The sequence below is a fragment of the Callospermophilus lateralis genome, chromosome 1 (assembly GCF_048772815.1).
Source record: "Callospermophilus lateralis isolate mCalLat2 chromosome 1, mCalLat2.hap1, whole genome shotgun sequence".
NCBI classification, from domain to species: Eukaryota; Metazoa; Chordata; class Mammalia; order Rodentia; family Sciuridae; genus Callospermophilus; species Callospermophilus lateralis.
In genome coordinates, this window is record NC_135305.1 from 155831239 (window position 1) to 155858794 (window position 27556).

The 27556-nt window shown below is 39.8% G+C and overlaps 2 protein-coding genes across 8 annotated transcripts in view; one reads left to right on the top strand and one right to left on the bottom strand.

Moving 5' to 3' along the window:
- Positions 1-27556, top strand: part of Tmem116 (transmembrane protein 116) — a 94075-nt gene that overhangs the window by 49254 nt on the left and 17265 nt on the right. For 6 of the 7 annotated variants that reach the window (XM_076866866.1, XM_076866876.1, XM_076866854.1 and 3 more), the window contains 4 exons: positions 1769-1907; positions 3534-3678; positions 4651-4724; positions 5468-6792. In XM_076866866.1, the coding sequence (XP_076722981.1) occupies positions 1769-1907; positions 3534-3678; positions 4651-4724; positions 5468-5674 (565 nt within the window). In that variant the 3' untranslated portion in view covers positions 5675-6792. Of the gene's footprint in view, positions 1-1768; positions 1908-3533; positions 3679-4650; positions 4725-5467; positions 6793-27556 lie in introns of those variants that run through there. The other variant, XR_013092363.1, reaches the window with a different exon arrangement.
- LOC143398862 (disintegrin and metalloproteinase domain-containing protein 1b-like) lies at positions 22311-24902 on the bottom strand. The gene is made up of 2 exons (XM_077110179.1): positions 22754-24902; positions 22311-22687 (listed from the first exon to the last, which is right to left on the bottom strand). Exons 1-2 carry the CDS (start codon positions 24900-24902, stop codon positions 22311-22313), a joined length of 2526 nt encoding a protein of 841 aa, XP_076966294.1.

Below are 27556 nucleotides of genomic sequence, written 5' to 3' on the forward strand. Positions count from 1 at the left end.
ACCAAAACAGGCAGGTGGACCAATGGTACAGAAGAGAGGACACAGAAACCAATCTTCAAAATTACAACTTTCTTATATTTGATAAAGGGGCTAAAAGCATGCAATGGAGGAAGGATAGTATCTTCAACAAATGGTGCTGGGAAAACTGGAAATCCATATGCAACAAAATGAAACTGAATCCCTTTCTCTCGCCATGCACAAAAGTTAACTCAAAATGGATCAAAGACCTTGATATCAAATCAGAGATTCTGTGCCTGATAGAAGAAAAAATTGGCTCCGATCTACATATTGTTGGGTCAAGCTCCAAATTCCTTAATAGGACGCCAATAGCACAAGAATTAATAACTAGAATCAACAAATGGGACTTACTCAAACTAAAAAGTTTTTTCTCAGCAAGAGAAACAATAAGAGAGGTAAATAGGGAGCCTACATCATGGGAACAAATTTTTACTCCTCACACTTCAGACAGAGCCCTAATATCCAGAGTATACAAAGAACTCAAAAAATTAAACAATAAGAAAACAAATAACCCAATCAACAAATGGGCCAAAGACCTGAACAGACACTTCTCAGAGGAGGACATACAATCAATCAACAAGTACATGAAAAAATGCTCACCATCTCTAGCAGTCAGAGAAATGCAAATCAAAACCACCCTGAGATACCATCTCACTCCAGTAAGATTGGCAGCCATTATGAAGTCAAACAACAACAAGTGCTGGCGAGGATGTGGGGAAAAGGGTACTCTTATACATTGCTGGTGGGACTGCAAATTGGTGCGGCCAATTTGGAAAGCAGTATGGAGATTCCTGGGAAAGCTGGGAATGGAACCACCATTTGACCCAGCTATTGCCCTTCTCAGACTATTCCCTGAAGTCCTTAAAAGAGCGTACTACAGGGATACTGCCACATCGATGTTCATAGCAGCACAATTCACAAGAGCTAGACTGTGGAACCAACCCAGATGCCCTTCAATAGATGAATGGATAAAAAAAAAATGTGGCATTTATACACAATAGAGTATTACGCAGCACTAAAAAATGACAAAATCGTGGAATTTGCAGGGAAATGGATGGTATTAGAGCAGATTATGCTAAGTGAAGCTAGCCAATCCCTAAAAAACAAATGCCAAATGTCTTCTTTGATATAATGAGAGCAACTAAGAACAGAGCATGGAGGAAGAGCATGAGGAAAAGATTAACATTAAACAGAGACATGAGGTGGGAGGGAAAGGGAGAGAAAAGGGAAATTGCATGGAAATGGAAGGAGACCCTCATTGTTATACAAAATTACATATAAGAGGTTGTGAGGGGAATGGGGGAAAAAAAAACAAGGAGAGAATTGAATTACAGTAGATGGGGTAGAGAGAGAAGATGGGAGGGGAGGGGAGGGCGGATAGTAGAGGATAGGAAAGGTAGCAGAATACAACAGTCACTAATATGGCATCATGTAAAAATGTGGATGTATAACCGATGTGATTCTGCAATCTGTATTTGAGGTAAAAATGGGAGTTCATAACCCACTTTAATCTAATGTATGAAATATGATATGTCAAGAGCTTTGTAATGTTTTGAACAACCAATTAAAAAATTAAGAATAAATAAATAAATAAAAGGTATGTGTCCAACTACAATTAAAAAATAAATTTTTTTTAAAAAGAGCACAATGATAAGTGCAGTTACATATTCATTAACTTTTGTTGCACTGAGTGAATATCTCATGTCTGACATCTATAGTAGTACTCCTGTCCATTGATTTTTTTTCCTAGGTGTATCCTGATGTTCTCACCACCATCAGTCATGGCTGAACTCCTGCCTTCTGCCAATACATCTGTCTGTAACATACTTTATTTTTATAGTATCACCATTTTCTTGGCTAGCTTTTTGCTCAGCCTCCTAACTATTATGGTATGGTACTACACTCCCTACCTTTGTGAAAAGGGGGGACTAGAGGGGACAGGCCAGTATTCCTAGGGCCTGGGGAAGATAGGCCAGAGAGTTACTTCCTGTGGTCCTAGTACCAAGAAAATGTTCAAGAGATCTTAACAATGTAATTACACTACCTCAGTTTTTTGGGTGTCCTAAAATCAGATGATGAGTGTGGAAAAAGAGCTTGTTTGGGAGCAGAGGCAAGAGGATTATGAGTTCTAGGCCAGCCTCAACAATTTAGTGAGACCCAGTCTCAAAACAAAAAGTAAAAGAATTCACTTCATGAAAATTATGTTTACTCTAGAACTAATATATGTTTTGTTGATCCCCATGGAGGAGCGACCAGAAAACTCATGATCCAAGTATATCCTTTATACCAGAATGACATTCTAGGACATAGGAATTGCTTTGATATAATTTTCCAAATAATGAAAGAGTATTCTTATTTTTTTTTAGTCACCATAAGTTCACACTTATATGTCTAACTGGGATTTAAATGCTAAGTGGTTTATGCAGTTATCATGTACTTATTTGATATCACCAGAATGATGTAGAATTAAAATGATCAGCCAAGTGAAAGTAAGTTATGTATGCATAACTGCTTAGTACAGAAACAGTAAGGTAATGTGCCTTTTTACTTGTCAGATCTGCATAGTTTTCAGTATCATTTTCTCCTCATATTCTAGTTGAGGAATTACAAACTATCTACCTACAAACCAAGTTTTCCTACAGTGTTTTGTTTTACTATCAGAGGCAGATATAATTATGGGGAATTTCCTTTGATGCTTAAAAATTAGTTATGGAGATAGCTCAGCCCAGATCAGTAAATTAGTAAAGGTCAATTAGTTTATATTAAAATGGATTAGATGGCTTACATTTGGAATGGATTGACAATAAATGTGGGTCCCCCGCCCCAAAGGCTTGGAATTCTGAAAATTCTTTTTTGCTGGTTAGAGTAGCTCAGGCTTCAATGGACATTCAGAATTAGCATTCTAGATTATTTTTAAATGAACAGATAATAAATATTATCTGTTTATTTATGAGACATAAATATTCTCATTTAAGTTCAGGCCTCCTTTTGATTCTTCTGTTTGTAGGGAAAGAAGACTCTGGCTGCATTTGATTAAGAAATTGAGTTATTAGAGAATTGATTTGGGTTATTAAGGCAAAGATTCAAGTTTGGGAAGGTTTTTTGTTTGTTTATTCTTGTTTTCGGTACTGGAATTGAACTCAGGGGCATTCAACCACTGAGCCACATTCCCAGCCCTATTTTGTATTTTATTTAGAGACAGTCTCACTGAGTTGCCTAACACCTCACTTTGCTGGCTTTAAACTTGTGGTCCTCCTGTCTCAGCCTCCCAAGCTACTGAGATTATAGACATTTGCCTCAGCATCTGGCTTAGGGCTTGCTTTAAACTTCTTGAGTATATTATGATTTATCTTGGTGGGAAGACTGAGTAATATTCCAGATAATTTTCTCTCAGAAAAAGCCTGGTCTCAGCAGGTAAAACCTGTTGCAAGATACTTAGAGAAGGATCCTTCTAAAATGATAGGAACTTTTACTAAGCTTTAGGGCAAACTGCTCACTGCTACATTCATGTTTAGGTCTTATTCACCCAAGCCCAAAACTTGTGTAAGAAGTTTGTGAAATCACCTGGCTTTCTGGGGAACAAACTGCGAATAGTGATTCACATTGTGGAACAGCAAGTGCGCTTCTACCCAGCGGCCTTCTTATGCTGCTGGGGCCCAGGTGAGTATCTTAACAGGAAGAGATGGAGAGTGAAGAGGGTAACAATATTGGATTCAACAATATATTGGGATCAAGCAGAGTGATCTCACCAAGGCAGATGACTGACTGTAGATTCCTGTCCAGCTTATAAGATTTATGTTGCCTTTACCCATATTTCCAGTTTTCTCTGACCCCCCCCCAACTTTTTTCCTTTTTATATATTAGAAATTAAGGTAATTAGGCATGAGGTGCAAGCTGATGTGAGAGGGCAAATTACCTGATATGACAGGATTCATCTATTAACATTTGCTTTAAGTTGATAGTGAGGATCACATTGGATAATGTTTATGAAAGGCCTTGGTAAATTCTGATACTCTAAGTAGTATAATTTATTATCTTTTTCTGGGCACGATGGCAGACACTTGTAATTCCAGCTCTTTGAGAGGCTGAGGCAGGAGGATCCAAGTTCAAGGTCATTTTGGCAATTTAGCAAGACCTTGTCTCAAAATAAAAGATAAAAAGATTGGGCATGGTGGCATATACCTCTAATCCCAGGGGTTTGGGAGAATGAGGCAGGAGGATCATGAGTTCCAGGCCAGCCTCAATAACTTAGCAAGACCCTCAGTAGTGAAATCCTGTCTCAAAACAAAAAATAAAAAAGGACTGTGTCCCCCTGGTACTAGTAAAATGAAATGAAATGAAATAATGGCTAGGGCATAGCTCAGTGGTAAAATGCTCCTGAATTCAATCTCCAGTACAGAAAAAATTATTATCTTCCTGTAGTACCTCTCCACTATTGTCACACAAATCATCTGCAAAGTTTAATTAATAAAGACTAGAACTCAGAGGCCTTTGGTTTGCATAACTGGTTAAAAGTATTGATATTCAATAAGTTATCTTCCATTCTAATAATGCTTAGACATGTATACTGAGGAACTCTGTGCTTCAGGCAGTGAGGTCTAGTGACAGAATTTATGTGTTCTGTATTCATAGCTGTCGTCCTGATAATCACAAAGCTGACCAAGCCCCAGGACACCGAGCTACACATGGCCCTGTATGTTCTCCAGGTAACACCTTCAAAATCCAGAATTTCTCTTCCTATACCCTCTTATTCTACTCTCTTACACTGACATTACTCAGTAAGCACAATTTCCCTCTGTGAAGGAAAAGAGAACATGTATTATCTATGCTCATTTATGCTCATATGCTCATTATAAGAATGTGAAAATTTCCACAGAGGAGGGTAGATGCTTTGGTAAAAGTGCTGGTATGCACTCCACAGCATATGTATCTCTGGTCAATTTCATTTTATTGATGTATTTTTAAGAATTGAGTAGACAAAAAGAATAATGGTCTACTAGGGCACATTCTTAACACTGGTAGTCATTATTCTCTCTACTCCAAATTGAATTGAATGAGATTAATTAACCTTTCTTAGTGAATGTGGTGGGTAGGGAGGTAATAGAATGGTTCTCCTCACTTATCAGATTGAAGAAAGACTTTTTTTGAACTATCTAATTATGCTGATAAGGCAGTTTTCTCCAAAAAATGGATCAGTAAGGAGGGGCATTGAAGCCACTTCATTGTCCTTATGTATAGACTAAGAAATATGACCAACTTTTAGTCAATTATGTTAAGATGTAAAGAATTAGTTCAGAAAGAGCTAGAAAAATAGAAAAAATAGATACCAGATCTTGATGTTTGAGATAGAGGAAATGTAACCATGCTTTGTAAACAAGGGTTGTGGGGCTTTTTCCTGGATCTCTACAAACCTGAAGAACAGATTCCATCACCCCTGTCTCTCCTTTAGGCTCTAACAGCAGCATCCCAGGGTCTGCTCCACTTTGGAGTATATGGATGGACACAGCACAAGTTCCACCAACTAAAGCAAGAGGCTCAATGTGATGTGGATACCCAGACACCATTATTATGCTCACAGAAGAGAATCTATAACAGGGGCCTGGATCCATTAGGGTCTACTGTTACTTTTGCTACTAGCTCCTCCACCATTCTTTGAAATTACAATTACTAGGATACTCAGGAACTGGAATTATTTTACATTAATGGATTGTGAAGAATGTCAGGTAACCATATCCTACACCAGCTTCCTTAACAAGACCCCCTAAAACTCAAGAAATAAAATAAAAAATAAGTGGGATGGCTTCAAATAAAGCTACTGCACAGCAAAGGAAACAGGAGCATGAAGAGAGAGCCTACTAAATAGGAGAATCTTTGCTAGCTACTCTTCTGACAGGAGATTAATATCCAGAATATATGTAGAACTCAAGAAACTTAATACCAAAAAAACAAATGACCCAATCAATTAATGGGCAAATGAGCTAAACAGACATTTCTCAAAATTTTTGGCAAATGGCCAACAAAATACATGTAAAAATGTTCAACATCCCTAGCAATCTGGGAAATACAAATCAAAACTACCCTGAGATTTTATCTCATTCCAATTAGAATAGCAGTCATCAAAAATACAAAGAATAATAAATGCTGGTGAGGATGTAAAGGAAAAGGTACACTTATGCATTGTTGATGGGACTGCAAATTAGTACAACCATTTTGGAAAGCAATATGGAGATTCCTGAAAATACTAGGAAAGGACCCATAAGATAACCCAGCTATCCCACTCCTTGGTATTTATCCAAAAGACCTAAAAGTAGCATACTATAGCGATACATGCATATAAATATTTATAGCAGCACAATTCATAATAGCCAATTTATGGGACCAGCTCAGGTTGGATAATGATTGGATAATGAAAATGTGATATATATACACAATGGAGTTTTATTTAGCCATAAAGAAGAATGAAATTATGTCATTTGCTGGCAAATGGGTAGAATTGAAGAACATCATGGTGAGTGAAACAAGCCAGTTTCCGAAAGTCAAGGGTTGAGTGTTTCTCTTATATATGGAAGTTAGAGAAAAATAAGATATCAAAAGTTGGTAGGGGTGTTGGGAAACAGTCTCATAAAATAGAAGGGAGAACAGTACAGTAGAGGAAGGGCTATGAGAGGAAGGAGGAATGGGAAAGGGGAAGAATAGCAGAATGAAATTAACCAAACTGCCATGTATCATGTATGTATGAACATATAATAACGAATTCCACTTTTATGCATAACTGTAATGCACCAATTAAAAAATAAATCAATTATAAAAGAATTAACAGGGTTTTTTTTTGTCATATTGAGAGTCAAAGTGGACGTGTACAGCTGAGCCACTGTTCAAACTGTCCCACTAACCCTGGAAGGGACAATAGCCATACATAGAGGCAGTTCTTAAAATTATCATGAACATCCCTCCTATGACACTTGTTCAGTTTGTGGTCATAGTGGAATAGAGTGGTGTCAAAATAGGTTTGATTATACAAATCTTCTGTGGCTCTCAGAATGCTACCCTTCACTTTCCCTCTCGTCAGCCCTTTCTGTGGCTTCAAAAACATCTATACGCCAACACCTCATTTCTTGCATGGGCTACATGGGTGCTTGATGTTTTTCAATGTGCAGAGCCTTAGATCCTTTTGCACAGACCTTAACCATTATTTTAGAGTCACTGCCATGGTTTCTAAACGTATTCCCTAGGTAATGATTACTTTTCCAGGGAACTCTTGTACTCTTTCTAAAGATTTTATATCACTGATTCTCCAGGTTTCTGTACTGGCCCTGCTAAAATAACCTTATTTTTTGCAATGGGTACTGTCTTGCTTGTGTGTGTCTGTCTGGCATCACATGGAGGTGCCATTATAGTATTCTGGGAGGTCACTCATCCACAGGGAAGTCTTTTTCTCACAATATAGCTTTCCAAAGGAGCTTTGGAGGTCAGGTTTATTAAACAAGCAGTCATCATTGTGCTCATACAACATCTGATCAAAATCTATATTTACAGTAATAAATTCATTGTTTAGTACAGAGGTTCTGGTCCTGGAACTTGTAAGCCACACCGTTATGCTTTATTTCCAAGCTATGGCTAAGCTCATGACCAGGAGAGCTGAAAAATGGATTATTTCTTCATGAGAGGAAGGTTCAATGCTTGTTGCATTCTTAGCAGTATAGATACCATTGAGAAATGCATGGCCCAGCTACTTCTAAGTTTTTGGTCAATAGTCATATGAACAACAACATGTTTCACGTTTCCCAAAAGATATATTGAAATGTTTTTGGCATATTCAGGCACATTTGGCACTAGGTTTCTCTCTGTCCATATCTTTAACACAGAAATGCATTTTGTACACTTGGCTCCTTCATCTAAAACTTGACCAAGGTGTATACATCTATTGCCACATATTGCTTATTCACATTATTTCACATTAAGAACTTCTTATTGTCAGTCACGGTACACAGTTCTGTATACTTGAGAAGTGAGCATACATAGATGATTATGGGGACTGGATTCTATTCTGCTCTGAAATTGTGAAGTGGTTAGAAGCCCCTCTTATTCATCTCCACTGACTGCATAGGATTCACCCTATTTTATAGGTAGGCCATAAACCATATGTAAACCACATACCTCAAATTTTTTTTAATCTATCTACCCTTTATCCATGAGAAGGTGCTGTTAATTAGAAGAAAATCTCTGTAACTCTCTAAATACCTATCATAGTTGCAGTCATTTTGTATAAAAGGCATTTCCAAGCTCAGGTTCCCATTTTGATGTGAATGTGTAACAGGGAAGTTATTGACAGTTTTTTCTTTTGCGTAAAGTTAATGATCTTCCATTTTTCTCATCTGAACTGGGCCTAGGCCACGTTTTCTACTTTTTCTTCTAGTCTTGTGACATCTTCTGATTCCTGGGGATAGGTATTTGATAGTAAAGAGATTCCACTTATATCCCTTGAAAAAGAATCACTATTAACAGCAAGATAAAATGCTGCAACTTAACGTAGGGAGAGCCCATTCTCAAATATCCCATAGGAGAATTCCTAGATAAAAGAAATCATTCCAAACCCTACCTGTGATTTCATAGAATGTGTCAGGAGGGAGGCAAAGATACTGTTAATGTCATTTTCATGGCCCAAGTGAAATAGCCAATGATCCTGGACCTCTCTACCTTTTTCCTTTCCTGGGCTCAACCTTTGTCAGTAACAGAGTTATTTGGTCAAAGCTCCCAGCTTGCTGCCAGCTAGGATAGCTGTTCCCCTCCTGTGAGTCTTATATGACAACATCTGCCTTCTACAATTCTTGCTTCCCCCACCTGTATGTTCTTACTTTGCATCATCCTTCAAAATTTTAATACTTACCTGAGCTTTTACTGTCTTCATAGAGAAATATACCAAGGAGAGGAAGCTTTCAAAGGTCCAGCTATGTCCTAGGATAGGGCTCCAAGAAAAGAAGAAAGTGGTAACTTTTTCCTTACAGTCCCACTCCTCCATGGAACACATTTCTCCCACATTACCTGTTATTCTTTGGAGCCACTGAAACTAAAGGTTATAAGGCAGTTTTGTGGATCTATGGGTCACAGGCATCTGCTTCCCAATGCTACTTACACCATTTCCTACTCTACCACACAGCTCATTTCAGATCCTCAAGCCTTTTTTGCCTCCAGAAAGATTGTGGGCATGGTCTTTGACATATTGCTTTGTTCTAAAAATCTCTTCTGTGGGGCTGGGGTCATAGCTCAGTAGCAGAGTGCTTGCCTTTCACGTGTGAGGCACTGAGTTTGATCCTCAGCACTGCATAAAAATAAATAATATAAAGGTATTGTGTCCATCCTCAACTAAAAATATTTATTAAAAACTCCTCTGGAAGGACATTTTCCTCATTTAAATTGATGGATTTTTTTTGGGCGGGGGAGGTACCAGGGATTGAACTCAGAAGTACTCAACCACTGAGCCGCATCCCCAGCCATTTTATTTTTTATTTCAAGAGAGGGTCTAAGTTGCTTAGGGCCTTGATATGTTGCTGTAGCTAGCTTTGAACTCTATGATCCTCCTGCCTCATCCTCCTGAGTCACTGGGATTACAGGCGAGCACCACCAACCCTGGCTTAAATTAATGGATTTTGATTCTTGCCCTAAAGTTCCCTCTGTTTCTGAGCTAAAGGCACTCCTCTGTCCTATCTGATGAATAGTACATGCTCTTTAGTTATGGAGGAGTGGTGATTCAGAATATGAAAGACTAGGGATCAGCTTCCAAAAAGAATAGCAAGTTGTAGACCATCAGTAGGCCTTTCCTGTAATATATATATAAAATATATTTTTGAGAGAGAGAGAGAGAGAATTTTCAATATTTATTTTTTAGTTTTCGGCGGACACAACATCTTTGTTTGTATGTGGTGCTGAGGATCGAACCCGGGCCGCACGCATGCCAGGCAAGCATGCTACTTCTTGAGCCACATCCCCAGCCCCCTTTCCTGTAATATATGAGTAGCAAAACAAGAAAAAAAATTAGTTCTATGAATCTAAGGAGCCCAGTCAAACACCTGTATCTATAGCCCTAGTGTCTTTTCCCTGAGGCCAAGATAAATCTGTAACATAGCACAGTATCTTATACTTTACACATCTGATAGAGGCATTGTTATTGGCTCCTCCAGTAGAAACACTATGTTGTGGATCGTGGTGGTACATTTCTTCTATAAGTAATTTTTTAGGGTTTATTATGGAGAGTGCTTTTTCTGCATCTGTTCAGATGGTCTTTATCCTTCATGTGGTCATGTGTGTCACATGGTTTTTATCCTTCATTCTGTTAATGTGATGTCATTATGTGTAGTATTTTGTGTATGTTGAGCTGTCCTTGCACCCCTGAGATACATCCCAATTGATCATAGTGTATAATAGTTTCAGGTACAGTTAGTTGGATTATATTTACTACTATCTTGTTGAGAATTTTAGTGTCTGTGTGCATCAGGGATTTTTGGTCTCTAGCTTTATTTTTTGTTGTGCCTTATTTGGTTTTGGTATCAGTGATGCTGACATTATAGAATAATGAAGTTATTTCTCTTTTAGTACTTTGTAATAGTTTGAAAAGAATTTGTTTTAGTTTTTCTTTAAAAGTTTGGTAAAATTCATCAATAAAGCCATCTGATCCTGGGCTTTCTTTTTTTTAATATTTTTTTAAAATATATTTTTAGTTGTTGAGGGACCTTTATTTTATTTATTTATTCATATGTGGTGCTGAGAATGGAATCCAGTGCCTCACACGTGCTAGGTAAGTGCTCCACCACTGAGCCAGAACCTCACGCCCTGGGTTTTCTTTCTGAGAGAATTTTTATTACTGATTCAGTCTTCTTTCTTGCTATTTATTTAGGTTTCTAAGTCATCATGGTTCAGTTTTAGTAAGTTATATGTGTTCAGAAATTTGTGCTTTTTTTTTTAGGTTTTCCAATTTGGGGATATATGGTTGTTTGTAATAATCCCTAATAATCTTTTCTTTCTGTGGTATTAGTTGTAATATCTCCTTTTTCATCTCTGATTTCATTTGTTTGTGTCTTCCCTCTTTTTGTCATGGTTAGTCTAGGTAAATATTTGTTCATTTTGTTTTCAAAGAAGCAATCTCGTTGTTTCATTGATCTTTTGTATTTTTTTAGCCCCCTCTTTCATTTATTTCTACTCTAAACCTTCTTATTTCTTTTTACCAGTTTTTTGAGTTTAGTTTGTTTTTGCTTTTCTGGTTCCTTGAGTTGCATAGTTGTTTTTTTGAAATCTTTCTACTTTCTTGATTTAGGGACTTATTTCTCTAAACTTCTCTCTTAGGACTGCTTTCCTGTATTTCATTGGTTTTAGCATGTTGTGTTTTCAGGTTGGTTTGCTGCAGTAATTTTTTGGTGGGGGGGTACCAAGGATTGAACTCCGGGGTACTTGGCCACTGAGCCACATCCACAGCCCTATTTTATATTTTAGAGACAAGGTCTCACTGAGTTGCTTAGCACCTCCACTTTTGCTGAGGCTGGCTTTGAACACATGATCCTCCTGCTTCAGCCTCCTGAGCCCCCTGGGCATGCGCCACCACACCCGACTTCAGTAACTTTTTTTTTTTTTTTCTGGTACAGGGAATTAAACCCAGGGACACTTTATCACTGAGCTACATCCCCAGTTCTTTTTAATTTTTACATTGAGACAGGATCTCTCTGAGTGTCTGAGGATCTTCCTAAATGCCAAGCCTGGCCTTGAATTTGCAATCCTCCTGCCTCAATCTCCCAAATTGGTGAGATTACAGGCATGCACCACTGTGTCCAGCTTGTTTCAAGAAATTTTTAAACTTCCCTTCTGATTTCTTCATTGACCCATTGGTTTTTCAAGAGTATGTTAAAATTTCTGAAGTTCTTCTTGTTTATTTCTAGTTCTACTCCACTGTGTTCGAAGAATATACATACTATGATTTCAGTTTTTTAAGTTTGTTGAGATTTGTTTTATGGACTAACATATTGTCTCTCCTGGAGAATGTTCCATTTGCTGATGAGAAGAATGTGTATTCTGTAGCTACTGGATGAAATATTATGTAAATGTTTGTTAGGTCCATTGTATATAGTATAGTTTAACCTTAATGTTTTTTGGTGATTTTTCTTGTTTGGATGATCTGTCTATTGATGAAAGTGGGATGTTGAAGTCCCCAACTATTATTATGTTAGAATCAATCTCTCATTTTAATCTAATTATGTTTACTTGATATAATTTGGTGTTTTAGCATTGGTTGCATATATGTATTTACAATTGTTATTTTCTTTTGTTGAATTTGATCCCTCTGTCATTATTTCTTGACTTTTTCTTTTACAGCTTTGAATTAAAATCTATTTTGTTTGATAGAAGTATAGCTACTGCTGCTCACTTTTGGTTTCATATGTATAATATGTCTTTTTTCATCTCTTCACTTTTAAGTCCATGGTCTTTACTTGTGAAGTAAGTTTCTTATTGTGTTCTTTTTTTTTTTTTTTTAACCATTCAGCCAGTCCAGGGATTGGAGCATTTAAATTCATTTACATTCAAAGTTATGATCCAAGTATGGCGGCACATGCCTGAATTTTTGTACTCAATTAAGGCTAGAGGATCACTTAAGCTCAGGAGTAACAGACACTCCATCTCAAAAATTTTTTTCAAGGTTATTATTCATAAAGACATACTTTTGTTATTCTGTTATTTTTTCTCTTGCATATCCTTTCTTTCTCTTGTTCACCCTTGTGATTTGGTGGCTTTTTGTATTGATAGGGTTTGATACCCTTTCTCTTTTGTGCATCAGCACTACTGTTGAGTTTTGTATTTCTACAAGTTCTCTTGATGATAGTTATCATCTTTTCACTTCTAATTCAGGTCTCCCTTAAGCAATTGTTATTGGGTCATTCTGATGGTGAGTTCTTCTTACCAACAGCTTTGATGGATATAGTATTCTTGGTTCACATTTTTTTTTCATTCTAAACTTTGAATTTGTCTTCCTATTCCCTCCTGGCCTATAAGGTTTCTACTGAGAAGTCTGCTGTTAGTTTAATGAGGATTTCCTTATAAGTGACTTAATGTTTTTTTTCTTGCTGTTTTTGGAATGTCTTACACTTTGGTGGTGGGGACTTGTGCTTTTGACAGTTTTACTGTAATGTTGGGGAGAGGATCTTTTTTGTTAAAACTATTATAGGTCCTTTGAGCTTCCCAGACTTGATATCTGTTTCCCAAGCTTCAGAAAGTTTTCAGCAAATATTTCATTGAATATGTTTTCTATGCATTTTCTCTTCTCCTAGAATCCTGATAGTGCAAATGTTTGTTCACTTAATGGTATCCCATAAGTCTCAGTTGCTTTTTTCATTTCTCTCTCTCTCTCTCTCTCTCTCTCTCTCTCTTTTTCTCTCCCCGCCCCCCTCTCCCCCCACATTCTCTTTACCTTCCTCTTTCTCTCCCTCTCTCCTCCTCCTCTCCCTCTCTCATTCTTTCTTTTCTTTATACTTCTCCTTCTTTGTCGCCTCTTCTCCCATCCCCTCCCCACCTGACTGGGTTATTCCAAAAACTCTCTCTTTGTGTTCAGAAATTCTTTCTTCTTCCTGATCTGTTCTACTTTGGGGGCTCTTGACTGTATTTTATGTTTCATTTATTGAGTTTCTCAGCTCCAAGTTTTCTGTTTGGTTCTTTCTTATGATCTCTTTCTTTTTTTCTTTTCTTTTTTTTTAAATTTATTTTTTAGTTTTAGGTGGACACAACATCTTTATTTTTTTATTTTTACCTGGTGCTGAGAATCAAACCCAGTGCCTCACGCATGCCAGGCAAGCACGCTACCACTTGAGCCACATCCCCAGCCCATGATCTCTCTTTTCTGCTGAATTTCTCATTCATGTCACAAATTTTGCCTTCCTAATTTCGTTAAGCTGCCTGCCTATTTACTCTTGTATCTTATGAAGTTTTCTCAAAATCATTCTTTTTGAATTCATGTCAAATTTGCCTGTTTCCTTTTCTTTGAGGTCTGTTGCTAGAGAGTTATTGTGTGCTTTGGAGGTATCATGTTAGTTTTTTTGTTAATACTGTGTCCTACATTGGTATTTGCACATCCGGTAGGTCATTTGCCTCTGCCAACTTTACAGGATGGCTTTCATAGTTAATAAATAAAAACTTTTTCCTGGAAATCTGTTTGCTATCTTTCTGCTGGTAGTCTGTGATGCATTGGCTTTTGTTCCTACTGGGTGCTTTAATGTAGTATCCATGTAGCCTATTTAAGTATAATCAACATTGTTGATGTATGTAGGTGTTTCAGTGGCCTAGGCTAACAGGGGTTGGAGGATTGCATTGCCAACTGGAATGCAGCTCCCTTAGGCAAGACAAATTCACTTGTACTTCTGGGCATTTTGCAACAGGCTGTAGGTGTGGGGTGCCTATCAGTTTCTGCAGGTTGTTTGAAGGTGGAGCCACCTTGGTGTGATATAGTGTTCCTGGTAGTGAGATGAGGTGCCTATTAGTGTCTGAGGGCTTCATGGGAATTAAGCCACACCAGTGTGCCCAGATGGATGTTGACAACTCATTTTTCTACAAATTACCCCTTCAAAGCATCTAAGGTTGCATTTATAAGAATTTATCATCCAAATATCACTTTTCAGTGTCTGAGGGCTGCACAGATGTCTTTATGGGACCTCTGGTGGCCTTTCTGCTTAGGGAGGTCTGCCCAACTTCTTCCCCAGGGTCCAGGGTAGAGTATGGGGATGAGCATCTGTTTCTCAAGGTCTCACTGTACTAAGCTTGTTAGATTAGGCTGCTCAGCTGCTTTTTGGGATGGGAAAGGCTGCCCACTTGCTTCTTAGGGGTCCTCACTAGGCCAAGCCACTCAGAATAGTCTGCTCAGCTGCTTCCTGGGGTCACAGGATCCTCGGTGGTCTGAGTCACACAGTGCAGGCCATCTGGCTTCCTTCTGGGGTCTGAGGATACAAGAGTGGGGCGACCTGGCTGGTTTTGGGATAGTGGAAGTATGTTAAGGGCCACCTGCCTTTTTCTTTAGGCCAGGAGTGGGTGGACAGGACCACCTGGCTGTGTCCAGTGCAGCAGGAGGGTGGGTAGTGCCCCCTAACTGTTTTCTTGGGGCCTTTGCAGATGACCCACTGAGGGTTGGCTGCCCTGGTGCTTCCTGGGGCTGTAAAAGGGCAGTTTCCAGTATCTCCTGGCTGGTAGGGGTAGCTGCTCAGCTACTTTACAGGACCCAGGGAATGGTGGGTCTCAAGATGACCTCCATGCTAGGTAGAGGATGGAATAATATGGTTGGTGCTCTTTCTCCAGGGCAATGCAGTGATATGGTAACAGGGAAGCTCCACAAACTGTGGTCAGGGCCTATAAGGGACACAAGATTCTCCATTAGTAAATGCCTCAGGTGTCTGTAATGTGAGTAGTAACTGCCGGGGACTGGCACACTGAACAAAGTCCCTCTTTTTTCAGGATGGATCTTGAGAGACCCTACAATAGTGTTGTGTGCTTAGGTCCTTTCTTTCTTTTTTTTTTAACTCATTTTTTGTTTGTTTGTTTGAGAGAGAGAGAGAGAATTTTTAATATTCTTTTTTTTTTTTTTTTTCAGTTCTCGGTGGACACAGCATCTTTGTTTGTATGTGGTGCTGAGGATCGAACCCAGGCTGCATGCATGCCAGGCGAGCACGCTACCGCTTGAGCCACATCCCCAGCCCCTTAGGTCCTTTCTTTATAAGGCCATAGCGTATCATGCTCTGCAGTATCTCTGCAACATTCCCACTGCACTCCAGTGCTCTGTCTCAAACCCTATAGTGAAATCACTGTTGTTTTCTTATTTTTTCCTCCTCCTCCTCCTTCTTCTTCTTATCTATTTTGAGACAGGGTTATATATATTGCCCAGGCTAACCTTGAACTTCTAGGCTTGAGTGATCCTCCAGCCTTAGCCTCCTGAGTAGCTGGGACTGCATGCATGCACCACCACACCCAGCTTCTTTATTTTGGTCCTTTGTTATGGGAGGAAGCACACCAGGCTTCTGGGATCATTCCAAGGCTTCCCCATACTCCTATAGCAGGCTGAAAACATATAATATACAAGTCACCACTCCTCTTAAAAGTTAGACAGCCAATCCAGGATTTCCCCTGCAGAAACTTTCTTCCTCTTGCTCATTTTGGTCCTCTGGCTGGCTTATCAGTTGTTCTGAAAATACCTAGTCCCAGCATATGAGAACCAGCCCTAATGTGCTATGAGACTAATAAAGAAGCAAAGGGATCCAGTATTGCACATATTGCAATTTATTGGAGACTTACTGATAGAAGTTTGATCCTAGGCAGCAGCAAGACCAGTCAGTTCCACAATTTGGGCCAGAGGAAGGAGGTTTATGTAGTAGTCAAGTACCTAGTTTATCTCAAGCTAATATCAGAGCTATCAGGTACATTTCTGGTGCTCATGTCACCAGAGTCCAGCTGTAAAGCACCACATCCCACTCTAATGGCTTGTTCATTTATAGTATGCTGGGAAAGTATATAGGGAAAACCAACTTGGGTTACTCATCAGTAACCACATCTTGGGGTTACAGTTCACAATGGCTGCATTAAGGACAGTGGGAATTCTGAGGTACTCCACAGACATGGTAAAGACCACATCCCAAGACCTAATGGTATAATATTAATTAATAAAACAATGACGATATTTCTACTTAAAATCTCTTAATTCTTTATCCTCATCAGTTTGAATTCCACTCCAGTAGGTTCTCGTTTTTATTATTATTGATTTTTTAAAAATGACAGCAGAATGCATTGCAATTCTTATTACACATACATATCACAATTTTTCATATCTCTGTTTGTACATAAAGTATGTTGACACCCAGTTCTTGACTTCATACATGTACTTTGGATATGATGTCTATCACATTCCACCATCCTTGCTAATCCCCTGCCTCCTCCCTTTCCCTCCCTCTCCTCTTCCCTATCTAGAAGTCATCCTCCCATGCTCCCCTCCCTACCCCACTATGAATCAGCCTCCTTATATCAGAGAAAACATTCAGCATTTGTTTTTTGGGGATTGGCTAACTTCACTTAGCATTATCTTCTCCATCGCGATCCATTTACTCTTTTATTACTGAGTAAAATTCCATTGTGTATATATACCACGTTTATTTTATCTATTCCTCCTCCAGTAGGATCTCTATTGTATAATACTTTATCCTGAAAGTTTCATTCAAAAAGCTTATAGGCTCCAGATTTCTCTGGCTTGCATTCTCCCAGGAATGAAAGTATCACTGGACATGGTAGAACATAGCTGTAATTCCAGCTACTCAAGAGGCTGAGGGAGGAGGATTGCAGGTTCAAGGCCAATCTGAGCAACTAATGAAACTCTGTTTCAAAAAACACATTTGCAAAACCTGAAATTTGGTGATTAAAAAAGAATATAGAGCACCCCTGGGTTCAATACCTAGTACCAATTAAAAAAAAAAAGAAGAAAAGAAAGTGTCAAAAACCTTCCCAATTTCAGGTGTTTATTTTCAAATTGGCTTGCTATATTTTTCAGAATCTATTGGATATTTAGGAGTTCTGTTCTAAGATCCAACAGACACGCCATTACTTACCTCTGCTTTCTTAATTAAGAATGCTTAATATCACTCAGGTCTTGGGTTACTCAGCAGCCATCTTGGGGTTACACCCATATTTCGGAGTTTGTAGGAGGTTTATCAGTGATTTTTTTTTTTTAGCTGCTATTTGCAGGGTTTGATTTTACCATACTAGTTTGGTTTTATGGGTGTGATTTGAGGAGATTATAAAAATTATTCTGAGACTGGCCCCTTCTCCAAAATCTCCCTTCCTTTTTCATATTTAAGTATGTCTCCGGGTCATTAAAAATTAACTACATCTATGGTGAATCAATTTGTTTCCATGAAACGTGATGTGAAGTCTTAATCAAATTTTAATTGAAGGGCTGGGGATGTGGCTCAAGCGGTAGCGCGCTCGCCTGGCATGCATGCAGCCCGAGTTTGATCCTCAGCACCACATGCAAAGATGTTGTGTCTGCCAAAAACTAAAAAATAAATATTAAAAAATTCTCTCTCTCTCTTTAAAAAAAAATTTAATTGAAGATTGTAGAAAATTTCCCACTATATTGTTAGAAAAATTTAACCCATCATAGACATTGGTGAATTGGTAAGACAAGAAGTCCTTTTAAAGAAATGAAGTACCTTTCTCTCTACATCTGGATGATGCTTTATTTGGATTACATTAAAATATAGTCATCATTTATAACCCTTAGGATCCCAATAAATCACTTCCTGTGAAGAGCTTATATATAATATGGATCCCTCTCCAAGGTATAATGAGCTTTAACAAAAGCATAGTATTACTTACATTGTACAAACATAAAACAATTCTGTATATTTTCTACCTAGAAGAAGGTCTGAAACTAAACTGATAATAATTGTTCCCTAGATGGAGGTCGGGGAAGGTTTGAGGTTAGGAATAGTTATAAAATGGGACCGTACCCTAATAGTTCACCTTTTTTTACTTTTATAAATCACTTTATAATACATAATTTGCATACCATAAAATACACCCATTCATTTGTACTATTCAGTGTTTTTTTGAATATTTATAGACTGTGTAATAATTACCATAATATAATTTTAGAGCATTCATGTCACTCCAGAAAGAAATGTGCCAATTAGCAGTCAGTCACATATTGCCATGAACTTCTTTTCTTTTTGGGGGGTGGGGGGGTACCAGGGGATTGAACTCAGGGGCACTCAACCACTGAGCCATATCCCCAGCCCTATTTTGTATTTTATTTAGAGACAGTGTCTCACTGAGTTGCTTATTGCCTTTCCATTGCTGAGGCTGGCTTTGAACTCGTGATCCTTCTGCCTTAGCCTCCTGAGCCACTGTTATGCCACTCCTGGTGCCATCAATTTCTTACATCCTTATTCTAGGCAATCACTGATCTTTTTTTTTCCTATAGATTTGCTGTTCTGAACATTTAGTATAGATGGAATCATACTATGTGTGCCTTTTCCCACATAGCATACTGCTTTCAAAGTTCATTTATATTGTAGCATATGTCAGTACCTCATTCATTTTTATTTCTGAATAATGGTCTGTTGTATGAATATGCTAGTTTTGTTATTGATATCAGGGATTGAACACAGTGGTGCTTTACCACTGAGCTACATCACCAGTCCTTCTAATTTTTTTTTGGTGGGGGGGGGGGGCGGGGGACAGGGTGTCACTAAGGTGCCAAGGATCTCACTAAATTGCTGAGACTGGCTTTGATCCTCCTACCTCAGCCTTCCAAATTGCTAAAATTATAGGCATGCACCATTATGTCCAGCTTATACCACTTTTTTTTTTTCTCAGTACTTAAAATTGAACCCAGGGGTACTTTATTGCTGAGCTACATCTTCTGTCCACCCACTTTTGATTTCATTTTGAGACAAGGTCTTGCTAAGTTTTCCTGGCTGGCCTCGAACTTTCGATCCTCCTGCCTTAGCCTTCCAAGTCATTGGGATTACAGGTGTGCACCACTAGGCTCAGCCATGATCCATTTTTTTAAGGTTGACTTTGGTTACATCTTTTACTTGGTAAGCATATTTTGAACATCTATGCCTTAGCACTAAGTGAAATGCCAACCTTCTATTCCGTGCTGTCAGGCTCTAGTAGAGGAAAAGATACTTTAATCCATAAATGATGAACCCAGCCTATTTCCATTTTAAGATTGAGAGCCAAAAATGTCATGAAAAGTTAATTTCTGTTTTACTATAAATTACTGTGATTTGGAATTCCTGCCCAAATTCCTGCCTTGAACTCACCCATGCATACCTTTCCCTGACCAGATAGCAGCCCTCTCTAAAACCTAGTGGCGCCTTATAAATCCTGGCTCCCCCGACCAGATAACAACCCTCTCTGAAACTTCAGCAGTGCCTCATAAATTCCGGTGTTGGGATCTGAATTTACTCCCTACATTGAGATATCATACCATGTAGATCATTAACCTACGATCTGCCTTTGTATTATGCTTATCAAAATCCTGTTAGCTGTAAGTTCTCAACATAACCCGCCTTTACAACTTTTTGTGCTATAAAACCTTGTTCCTGGAGAGCTGGGGTGCTGATCTCTAGCTTGTGTTGGGAGAGACAGCTGCTGTCTCTTAATGTACACAAATATAAGCTTGCTTTAATTTGATTTAAAATTGGAGTTGGTGGTCTTTTCTTTGCGTCGGGGTTCAACATAATGACCGTACAGTGTGGTGGGTTTTTTTGTTTTTGATACACACACACATACACACACACACACACACACACACACACACAGAAAGAGAGTGAGTTGTAGTTATTTTTTTTTAATATTTATTTTTTAGTATTCGACGGACACAACATCTTTGTCTGTATGTGGTGCTGAGGATCGAACCCGGGCCGCATGCATGCCAGGCGAGCGCGCTACCACTTGAGCCACATCCCCAGCCCAGTTGTAGTTATTTTTATGTGGTACAGGGATCAAACCCAGTGCCTCCTCACGCAGGCTCAGCAAGCGCTCTACCACTGAGCCACAACCCCAGCCCTTTCTTGCTGTTTTTTAAGAGGAGGAAAAGTTTGATTTGGGTTTACAGTAAGTCCACAGTTGGCCAACTCCATTGCTCTGGCCTGAGGCGAGGCAGAACATCATGAAGCAAGAAGGCTGCTCATCTTAGAACAGTCAATAAGCAAACAGAAAAAGAGAGAGCCTAAGAGCAAGCAAGAAACCTATGGTAGATTCTTCATAGAAGTCAACATTCACTTGTAAGGCTTTTGTTTCAGTAGTCACTGAGAAAGAAGCTATATTCTAGACTATTAAGGACTTACCAAACGTCTTTCCCTCACTTTTCACTGAGGGGAAGGGCTCGTGGGGCAATAGAAAATCATAAGTTCATTCATATCTGGGAAGTCATCCAGATTTCACCACTTATTATCTAATTTGAGAGCAAACTCTTTGATCTCTGTTTCTTCATGGACAAGATGGAAGTTTCATTGGGAAGTTAAATGGTTTTGTTTTGGTGTTTGCAGTGCTGGGGATTAGACCCAGGGATATATGTATGCTAGACAAGCACTCTAGAACTGAGCCACATCCCTAGTCCTGAGAGGGTTAAATTAAGATAATGAATGTAAAATGGTTAACATAGTATCTGGCAAAAAATGAGTAATGTAAATATTTTGCTTCGCATTTTCTTCCCAGAGAAATAACTGCTTCTTCCAGAACTCTGGTACCTTACAGGAAAGGTTCCTTCTGATGGTCAATCAATAAGCTATTAATATGTTTTTAAAAGAAAAATAGAAAAGAAAAATTTCAGTTTTATACACATACTCAGCACTATGGACATCTTTATACTGTTACAAAATTAGTATAAACACAATACTTAGCTTTAGGTGATGTTCTTTGGCCATGATATGTCTAGGGGTGTGAAATTCATCACTAGGCAATTAGAACAAAGGAGCATTATGAAAACTTCTCTGGAAGAAAAAAATGTTTGTGGTAAGAAGGGAGTATGTATGTAGGAAGCATCTAGAAATAGTGGGATATAGTAATAACCTAAATGTATATACATCATATCACACAACTATCAGAATTGGAAAGATGGTTAACTTCAATGCTCACTTCTTAACCCAGGGACCACTAGGATCTTCTTTCTTATCAGATACAGTCCTTCCCGCAGAGCCACAGAACAAAGTGGATTCAATAATTGCTCTTCATGTTAGACATGAAGATGTGTCTAACAAATACAATATTTATTTTGGGGTTTAAAAACTACTTGCTTGATGAATGTACAAATTAGGCAAATTAGAACAGTTCAAGCACACATGACCAAATGTCCTTGCGTAATAGATAGTTATTGCTTGAAATGAAAATCTCAGTGATAGAAATAAATTCAGGAACATACTGTACCATATGTCAAACAACTTACATGAAAGATAGCATGTTGTGAAAAACAGCTTCTGGCAACTGAAAAAACCTGACCCAAAGAGACAAGGACATTGATGTCCAAAGGTACATGTGGTAAGTTCAAACAAAATGTGTAAAAGCAAGAAGTACTAAAATATTTAATATATTGAGTAAACATTTATTAAAAGGAATAATAAAAATGGAAGAATCTGTACTCCCACATTAATGTATTTTTAGACTGTAGAGTTGCAGTCAGAGCCACTGAAGCTCTCAGTTCTCGCTTAACTTTTGCTTTACTGAGCCTCACATTCCCATTCAGTTCTTGAGGAGTTGGTATATTTAGAGTCATCTTCCTACTACTCTGGTGGTGGTTCTGGTGGTGGTTCTTCCCCTCCTTCTGGTGGGGCCTCTCCTTCTGGTGGGGCCTCTCCTTCTGGTGGGGCCTCTCCTTCTGGTGGGGCCTCTCCTTCTGGTGGGGCCTCTCCTTCTGGTGGGGGCGCTTCTTCAGGAGGTGCTTCTGCAGCTGGTGCAGGTTCTGCTGCAGGTGGTGGGGGTGCAGGTTTTGCTTTTGAGCTTTTAGACATTAAGAAGCAGCAAACCAATATAATCACTAGAATTATTAAAATTAATATAATAAAGGCTAATAGTGTCACATCTAGACCTCCTTCATCCGCTCGGCTACCGGTTTGATTCTGACCACCACCACCACCACCACCACCACCACCACCACCACCTTCACCACCACCACCTTCACCACCACCATCACCTTCACCTGGTGGATTCTCCCCTTCTGATTCACCAACAGGGCCACTGTCCACACTTCCCCCATTTCCCCCTTCCTTTACACAGTCAGGGGGTTCAAAGCCAAAATCACAATGACAGTTCCCTAAATCATTGCAGACTCCTTTTGAATTACAATTTTCTTCTGGCTTACATTCAAATGTGGACTCAGTGGCATCTGTACAAACAGTTCCTTGGCAGTCTTTCTTTTCAGCACAGTAAGTGTTATTTCGCACATCCCCATCATCAACAGTATCCGTCCCCTTGTAGGCATTCATGCTCCAGCACCAGTCATCTCCATTAGGCACCTGGATCAATGTATAGTCTTCTTTAATTTCTGGTAAAGTACTAACACCAGTACAGATAAGTTTGCCACAATACATATTTTCTTCTGAACACTTAACATAGTTGTTATTCTCATCAGTAGGTCGGCCACAGTTTCCAAACCGGTCCCCTCTGCTATTCATTGATTTGTAACAGTCAGCTGGGGCCGACACTGAGTCAGACCCAAAAATATCTGAGCACTGAACACTAGGGTCCATGCATATACCACTAATGCAAAGGTACGTTTGGCGACATAATGTACCATCTTGCTTATACCTGTCTCCAGGGCACAGTGCAGAACTACCATTACAGTATTCTGGGAGGTCACATGCTCCTATTACAGAACGGCAAGTGCGTCCAGCAGTTTGGAATTTACATCCACTACAACAGGCTTCATTACTACACTCAGCCCCTTCCTTCAGTTTGCATTCGTCGGTACAGCACTCGTTCGTTTCACATTGGTCACCACAGTCACACTGCTCCGCCTCTTCGATCACACCATTACCACAACTAGCAGTCTCCCTCTTGCGGCTTCTGTGCCGTGGCTTGTTAAAGAGGCAGGCCCCTTTGTGTTCATGAAGGAAATGGTAGAAGTCGTCAGAGCTACAGTTGCTGAAGCCACTTTCTCTGGTGATGTTTTCATGCATGAGGCAAAAGTGCTTATCTTTACAAATGCAGGCCGCATGGTCGTGCCGAATACCCAGGTTGTGCCCGAGCTCGTGGACCATGAGCGCTGCAAACAGGAGGATGTCTTCGTGATGGAAGGATTCAACAGCCGCTGCAAAACTACCTGAACAGGCACCATTGAGAAATGCCTGGCCCATGTTCTCTCCAGGATGATGCCCAACGATCATGTGGGCAACATCGTGCCTCACACGGTGCGAGAGCTTCTCTTGTCTCCAGCTGTTGAAATTCCTGAGTGTAACTTGCAGGTCCACTGGGACCTCTATGAGGTCCCCCTCGGTCCAGATCTCCATTCCAACCAGCACCACCTCTGTGTTTATTCCCCTGGTGAAGACATTGGCCAGAGCAATGATGTCCACTACTCTCTGGACTGTCTCATTGATGTTACTGCCCCACATCTGGAACCGCTGGTTGTTGACAACGACAAACATCTCCACGTACTTGGTGCGTGACCACAGGTAGGACAGTGCCTGTAGTTGAAGAGGATTCCTGCTCCCTTGTTGCTGGCTGATGGACACTGGTCTGTCTTGGGAAGTGACACCACAGGAGACTCGAGCTTGATGTGCCATGGTGTATAACACATGCTCAAACTGTTTGGAAGAGAGCATGGGCTTGATGCCGTAGGATGTGTCCTCCTTAATCAGGATGCCCCTGAGGCCCAAACAGGTGTTGACAGAAACAAAAGACCCTGGCACTCCTTCTATGTAGCCCTCATAGTGGCAGTCCTGTGAGATGGAAGGCGTTTCTTGCCCCAGGATGCCATTGTGGTAACTGTAGATGGGGAAGTTACTTACAGAATAGTCTCTTTTCACTTTGAGGCGAATCACTTGCTTTTGGCCCTGCATAAACAGCATGTACGATGCCTTTCCCAGTGGGTCTTCATGCCCCTCCACTGTCAGACTCTTGGGGATGACTATTTCATAAGAAGAGTAATATATGGATTCCATGTCACAGCATATGCTTGGGAGAAAAATTATCCCTAGCAGCAACATGGTCACCAACCTGACACACAAAAGTCCTGGCACTGGCCCTAGCCTCAGATGCTTCATCTGGGGAGCCCAAATCTGAAGCACTCTTCTAGCCTCATGCAAAACCACGTGGGATTTCCGTGGAGACGATGGGGAAGAGTCAAAGTCTCTCATCAAGGTCAACACTGACATGGCCCCAGTGAGTCAGTTGATGCCCTGGAGCCACACTGTTCATCAACGGTGGCCCTCTCTGACACACAGACCCTCAGACGCAGGTCTGAGCATCAGATCTATGTGGGCTGCCTACACAGTGATGACTTCCCACCTCTGAAAGGTTAGCTTTCTGGCTGGGTCTTGGCTGGTCCTTCTGGTCTCTCTGATACCTTCAGACACGTTCCATTCCTGTTGATGTCCTCTTTCAGAGTGGGCTTCAGTGCTCCCGTCACTAAAGTCCTTTTGACATGATGGAGGGATGTATCGTGAAGAACTGCAAACTCCACAGTGCAGGACTACCTTGAGAGAGGAAACAAAATCTCCATGCCTTCCTCCACTGGGCCACACAGAACACCCTTCCCCCACCCCTCCTGTTGTCAGTTGCTCAGCTAACTCCAAACATTCCAGAGCAGGGGGTTTGGAGATTTCTTTCTAGTGGGCACACTCCATCACCCATTTCCTCTCTTCTAAAACCTTTGCTCTGTAGCAAATGAACATCTGACCCAAGAGTAATCTTTCCCACTTGGTGAAGCATTATAGATATATATACACATCTCAGAGACCAGTCTCTTAGATCAGGCTAGTGCAGTGGCTTCCCTGTACCTGCTGTAGAGCCCAGTGGGCTGGTGACCCATGGGGAAGGGACAATAGTACTTTTTGCTTCTTGTGGCCATGGGAATTGAACATGGGGTCTTGCTTATGTGAGGCAAGCACTCACCACTGGCTGTGCTCCAGCCTAGTAGCACTGTTTCTGAACATCATCTCAATTCAGTTTCTCAAGTTGACTTTATAACACTGTCCACAAGTGTATATGGGAGATGCCAGCTGTTAACTCCAGTTAACAGGAGTGGCCCCCTGTTAACGTGATTAGCACGCCACACTGGTTGGTATCTCCAGGATCATACCCTCTTAGTATCCCTGACATGTTGGTATCCTCAGATTATGTCTGTTGAAGGCTTTATATACTGGAAGTCTTTTCTGTTTTCAGTGGCTACTTCTGCTTGCTCATCCTGACCACACTCTCTCCCTCCCCCAGAGTTAGAAGATTGCTCGTCCAAGAGTGGATGAACAGGAATTATTTTTTTTGGATGAATAAGTGACTCCTAGATGTGGGTGCTATAGAGCCTCATCTGTTGCATGTCAATTAATTGTAGTTGCTTTGTGTCTGCCTGGATGGGTAGAAAAGGCCTTCAGAAAAGCTCACATGCCACATACAGCTGGTTAATGCACAGGTATGGCGTCCAGATTTCCCTCCTAGTACAGTTTGTTGGTCATTTCCCTCATCTAATTTCTTTTTTTTAATATTTTGTTTAGTTGTAGATGGGCACAAAGCCTTTATTTTATTTATTTTATTTTTATTTGTTGCTGTGGATCAAACCCAGTGCCTCAGAAGCAAGCGCTCTACCCCTGAGCCACAACCCCAGCCCTTATCTAATTTCTTATTGCCTCATGTTTCACTGAAACTCCTAGAAGTTAAAAGCACTTCCATGTGTAGCCTCTAGAGGGATCCACTTGTACCTAAATTTTCGCCTTGTTATAGTGGTCCCTTTCTAAAGGTGGTTCTTTCACTTGCATGTGGGGGTCTCCTTTTATTTCTCTTTCTCCTGGGCTTTATTTAATACTAGTTCCTCCTCTCTTTTATATCTTATACATTTTTCCATTGGCTTAACATCCTGAGGTGCTGTAATATCTTTCCTTAGTAAAAACTATTCCTTTCAGCCTACATCACAATCCAGTAGTGATCCAGATCTTGTCTTTGTTTGATAATGAATCCCTGAAAAGGTCACATACTTGCTGTGTCCATTCTTCATCACCCAATGCATCTTTTTAACATTCTTTTTTAAAATATTTTTTTAGATATTGATGGATCTTTATTTTATTCATTTTATTTATATTCGGTGCTGAGGATCAAACCCAGTGCTGAGGATTAAACCCAGTGCCTAAAACATGAAAGGCAAGCACTATACCACTGAGCCACAACTCCAGCCCTTAACATTCTTGTTAAAAAAATTTTTTAGTTGTTGATTGACCTTTTTTTATTTGTATGTGGTGCTGAGAATTGAACCCAGTGCCGCACACATGCCAGGCAAGTGCGCTACCGCTGAACCACAACCCCAACTCCCCTTAACATTGTTTTTTTTTAAATATTTTTTTAGTTATTAATGGACTTTATTTATTTTCATGTGGTGCGGAGAATCGAACCCAGTGCCTCATACATGCAAGGCAAACACTCTACCACTGAGCCATAACCCCAGCCCTTAACATTCTTATTATTCAACATTTTCTAAAAATTTTGTATTGCAGTGTAATATTTATACATCTTTGTAGGTTACATTGTGGTAATTCAATACATGTGTACAATGTATAATCATGGTAATAACCATTTTCATCTCTTCACACATTAATTGTTTCTATGTTTTGGTTTTGAAATATGTCATAGATTATTTTAAACCAGTTACCTTTCTGTGCTCTAGAAAAAAAGTGAGCCAATTCTTTCTCTCAGTGTTCTAATGCCTCTTATTTAACTTCTTACCTCCCTTCTTTTCTTTGTCCTTCCCAGTGTAGTGCCTACTATTCCATCCCATTCTGCTCTTCCATGAGTTTCACTTATTATTTCTACAAATGCATGAGAA

Coding starts and splice junctions, on each gene's coding strand:
- LOC143398862 (XM_077110179.1), bottom strand. CDS start 24,902: ATGTCAGTGTTGACCTTGATGAGAGACTTTGACTCTTCCCCATCGTCT. Junction 22,688..22,753: donor TGTGGACAGTGGCCCTGTTG/GTGAATCAGAAG, acceptor GTGGTGGTGAAG/GTGGTGGTGGTGGTGGTGGT.